Source organism: Pinus tabuliformis, chromosome J, assembly GCF_031772625.1.
Source record: "Pinus tabuliformis cultivar Carrire ecotype Pingquan chromosome J, CPIR1, whole genome shotgun sequence".
Lineage (NCBI taxonomy): Eukaryota > Viridiplantae > Streptophyta > Pinopsida > Pinales > Pinaceae > Pinus > Pinus tabuliformis.
Window position 1 is genome coordinate 638,916,048 of NC_142295.1, and position 4,245 is coordinate 638,920,292.

The 4,245-nt window shown below is 33.4% G+C and overlaps 1 protein-coding gene across 3 annotated transcripts; it reads left to right on the forward strand.

The window, feature by feature from the left end:
* The first annotated feature begins 1,040 nt into the window (after nucleotides 1-1,040).
* Nucleotides 1,041-2,762, forward strand: LOC149228553 (ubiquitin-NEDD8-like protein RUB2). Of its 3 annotated transcripts, none has more exons than XM_089375701.1 (3): nucleotides 1,041-1,345; nucleotides 1,450-1,569; nucleotides 2,481-2,762. In XM_089375701.1, exons 2-3 carry the CDS (start codon nucleotides 1,477-1,479, stop codon nucleotides 2,742-2,744), a joined length of 357 nt encoding a protein of 118 aa, XP_089231827.1. In that variant the 5' UTR covers nucleotides 1,041-1,345; nucleotides 1,450-1,476; the 3' UTR covers nucleotides 2,745-2,762. The 3 variants fall into 3 exon arrangements, with proteins under 3 accessions (XP_089231827.1, XP_089231825.1, XP_089231826.1); XM_089375699.1 differs by having other exon boundaries at nucleotides 1,042-1,239; XM_089375700.1 differs by lacking the exon at nucleotides 1,041-1,345 and having other exon boundaries at nucleotides 1,352-1,569.
* The last annotated feature ends 1,483 nt before the right edge of the window (nucleotides 2,763-4,245 follow it).

Below are 4,245 nucleotides of genomic sequence, written 5' to 3' on the forward strand. Positions count from 1 at the left end.
TTTTATACTATTTTTAATACATAAATCTACCCATCATCTTGAAGACTTAAACTCTTACATTATACCATTTCAACACAAAAAAACTATAAAGGTGTACACATGACAATTGTAGTAACACCATTTTTTCAAGGGTATTTTAAAAATTTGAAAGAATTTTAAATAGATAAATTTAAATGTTTTATGTTTTTCACTATAACTCATTATCACATAAATATTTTATGCAATTTTGAAAAAATTACAATTTTATATTATTTTAAATATATAAATTGATCTATTTTCTTAAAACTTTAAAATATGGAATTATGTCATTCTAAGAAAATCAATTCTAAAATATATTTTTGAGACAAATGAAATTTTTTGTGATTTACCCAAAAAAATCTTTTATAAACTTGATATGGATCAAAAACTTCAATTCAACCAATATATTTTTTTAACATTACAAATAAAAAAAAAAATATTAATTAATTAAACTTACATTTTTTCACTTTATCTCAAATGCTAATAACCTTTTTTTTTGTAAGCTTCGGTAAGACCCAATTACATCATTTTCCAATTTTTTACAACCACACAAGATTCGAACTTGGGTGGGGGATGTGAAAGCCAGGTGGGGGATGTGAAAGCCATCCGCCCCAGCCATTACATCATGCACGTCATGTGCCAAATGCTAATAACCTTGGTCTCAAATGTTAACAATGAAATTTCAAAATATTTAGAGAATACCTTTTTGATTTGTAAAAATAAATAAATATTGGAGAGTTTCCTTTTTCATTTGTAAAAATAAATAAAAAAACACTAAAGGTTAACAATGAAATTTCACAAATAAAAAAACAATAATGTTAACAATGAAATTTCAACCCTTATTTATTTAAAAATTAATATTATTAAATTTAAATCAAAATTACCTATTATAATATGTTGGAGAATAGTAAAAATAAATAAAAAAACACTAACTATTAAGTAAATATATTATATATATATTTTTTTGTTTTATTTTAAAATTTAAATTATTGCAGTAATTTATCCTTCTTATGAGGGTTCTATCGTGAAGCTGATCATTGCCAGTGTATACTAGCGATCGATTGGAGGGGTCAGTTGGTCCCAGCAGGAGCACGGTGACCGGATGCTCCACTTACTCCTACCCCACTTCCAGCTGCCGCTGCTTCTTTTGCTGTGGGCGTCTTATGTTTTTCTAAGCTGGTCGTCTTAGCGTCTGTGTCAGGGCGATCCACTGTTCTAAGCGTATAGTCTTAGCATTTACAAAATTGAGCTTTCTTAATAGAAAGGGATGACTGGCTTTTACATTTAGCAGTCGTTTAATGATACCTGACGATCCATTGTTCTAAGCGTATAGTCTAGCATTTACAAAATTGAGCTTTCTTAATAGAAAAGGATGACTGGCTTTTAGATTTAGCAGTCGTTCAATGATTTCCTTTTTTTGCTGCTGTACAGTGAGAGTGGGGCAGCAAGAAGAAGAAGATGCAGATCTTTGTGAAGACTTTGACGGGGAAGACCATAACCCTGGAAGTGGAGAGCAGCGATTCCATTGAGAATGTCAAGGCCAAAATCCAGGTGGGTTTAGGGTTTTCATATATGTTTGGGTATTCCTCTTTTTCCCTTGACTCCACATTGATTGACTACGGAAAGGAAAATTACAGGCGGTTTGCTTGTGTAGATATCATCTGGTCTATACAAAATTATGATCTTATTCAGGCTTGATATACACGCAAATTAGAATTTTAAGAACAAATTCCTGGTCGGTTTGCAGCAATGCGTTTTAAGAAGTTTGGTTTTATCATCAATTCCGGTGGATTTTGCATTTCGGTATTTCCAAGTTTTTGCATTTCGGTATTTCCAAGTTTTTATTAGTTTTTATATGTGAATGGTTTTGCATTTCCTTATTGGGAAATGGGTTGGGTTACAATTTTACATTGTCTGTTCTATTAAATTTCCATATTAGTGGATTTTGCATTTCGGTATTTCTAAGTTTTTATTAGTTTTTTTTTTGTGAATGGTTTTGCATTTCCTTATTGGGAAATGGGTTGGGTTACAATTTCACATTTTCTGTTCTATTAAATTTCCATATTAGTGGATTTTGCATTTCGGTATTTCCAAGTTTTTATCAGTTTTTTTATGTGAATGGTTTTGCATTTCCTTATTGGGAAATGGGTTGGGTTACAATTTTACATTTTCTGTTCTTAATTTCCATATTAGTGGATTTTGCATTTCGTTATTTCCAAGTTTTTATTAGTTTTTTTATGTGAATGGTTTTGCATTTCCTTATTGGGAAATGGGTTGGGTTACAATTTTACATTTTCTGTTCTATTAAATTTCCATATTAGTTTGATCCGTCTAGATGTGGGTTTCTTGTGTCATTTCTATTGAAGGTAACTAGAAGATGAAATCCATGAGCAGTTGCTGTTTTAATATTTGGGTGGTTGTGAAGGTTGTTTCTGTTGATATTGTTGTTCTGTCTGTTTCAGGACAAGGAGGGTATTCCCCCAGATCAGCAGAGACTGATATTTGCCGGGAAGCAGTTAGAGGATGGACGATCTCTTGCAGATTATAATATCCAGAAAGAGTCAACACTTCACCTTGTCCTAAGGCTAAGGGGCGGTACAATGATTAAAGTGAAAACCCTCACTGGGAAAGAGATTGAGATTGATATTGAGCCAACGGACACCATTGAGAGGATCAAAGAGAGAGTAGAAGAAAAGGAGGGGATACCTCCTGTGCAACAGAGGTAAGCAGCCTCTGGCCCACTCCCGCCTGTTTTAATTGTTTTCAAAAGATGTAAGCTGTCTTAAAATGAATGAATGAACTATCCACAATTTCTAAATTTGAAAGCACTGTGATCCCCAAAGATGTAAGCTATTTTAAAAATGAATGAATAACCTATCATAGTTTCTAAATTTGAAAGCACTGTGAGCTCCCGCGGTGATGCGGTCATGTTTCTATTTTCAGGCTTTGGCAATGGACTAGGTTAGAAACTTAGATATAACGCTGTCCTAATACACAACATACAGGTTTCCTTGTCTGTTAGTTAGATTGTTCGATTTTCTTTAATTCAAAACCTTAGCCATTGATGTCGGTCACGTTTTGGGCATGTATAACATGATTCCACATTGTGATTGCTGTTTGGGATTTTCCCAAAGATGCACTAAAATTTACCATGCTTCCATTGACTCGGTTTTGTATCTTCTATGGGAGTTAGGATTTCAAGTACTTTTGTCCAAATATTCAAACGTACCTGTGTCGCATGCTTTGTTTGAATGTTGTGATCGAGGTTTTTCTTGTAAATCGCAGTACCTTTATACAAGGGCTAGGGATATTGTTGGAAAAATTGAAAAAAGACATAAGATATGCTATACGAAGCATTCTATCTTTGGATGTACATTACATGTTGAGTTCTGTTTAACATTTTTGGTTACTTGAGGATACTACTAAAATTTCAATTGGGTTGGACTCAAATCCTTTGTAAGTTTTAAAATGGATGTCTATCCACACCATAATTTTCACTTCACTGATTCCGAGGTGCTCTCTCTCTCTCTCGTGTGCATGTTCACGCACACAGATATGTATGCTTCTGTGTTAACATATCCTCAACTCTCCTAGGATTAGTTGTTTTCCATCCAAGCATAGAAATTTTGGCAGTGGTTATTTAGCCGACTGAACTTGGCTTGACATCTTCATAAGGTCGAGACTCAACAGGCATTAGCATTTTTACAAGAACATGTTATCTTGTTGCAGTTATCGGCATTACCAAGAAATGCTCGTTTCATGTAGCTAAGTTAATTAGTACATATTACATGGAATCCAAAAATGCTTCCTTTCTAGAAGGTAAAACGGGTTTGCAACTGCAACAGGAAATTATGAGTTGTATTCCCAGAATCATGCCACATTTACAGTGTTGATAGAATCAAACATCTTATGAATGCATTCCTTGAAAGAGGCACCCGGGCCTTTAACTTATTGATCTCAACTATTCTATAGTTCCTGTTTGATTTAAATTTGACGCCTTCCGATCATTAGACATTTTTTTTAATATTTTGATTTGCACCATTATTCGTTTCTTTTGCATTGTTTCATGGTTTTGGCTTAATAAATTTATGCAGCTGCAGGCTATCCTTGAATCTAGTTTGTTTTCTTGTTTCAGTGACAAGAATAGATACATGATAGTACTATTTGCTTTATAACTTTTACATATTATATCAATGTTGTGACTTGTGATGTCTGGCAGAAATACAG

Bases quoted from the DNA above. Each gene is read 5' to 3' on its own strand.
- LOC149228553 (XM_089375701.1), top strand. From the start codon at position 1,477: ATGCAGATCTTTGTGAAGACTTTGACGGGGAAGACCATAACCCTGGAA. The intron at 1,570-2,480 runs GTGGGTTTAGGG...TGTCTGTTTCAG, and splicing joins ATGTCAAGGCCAAAATCCAG to GACAAGGAGGGTATTCCCCC.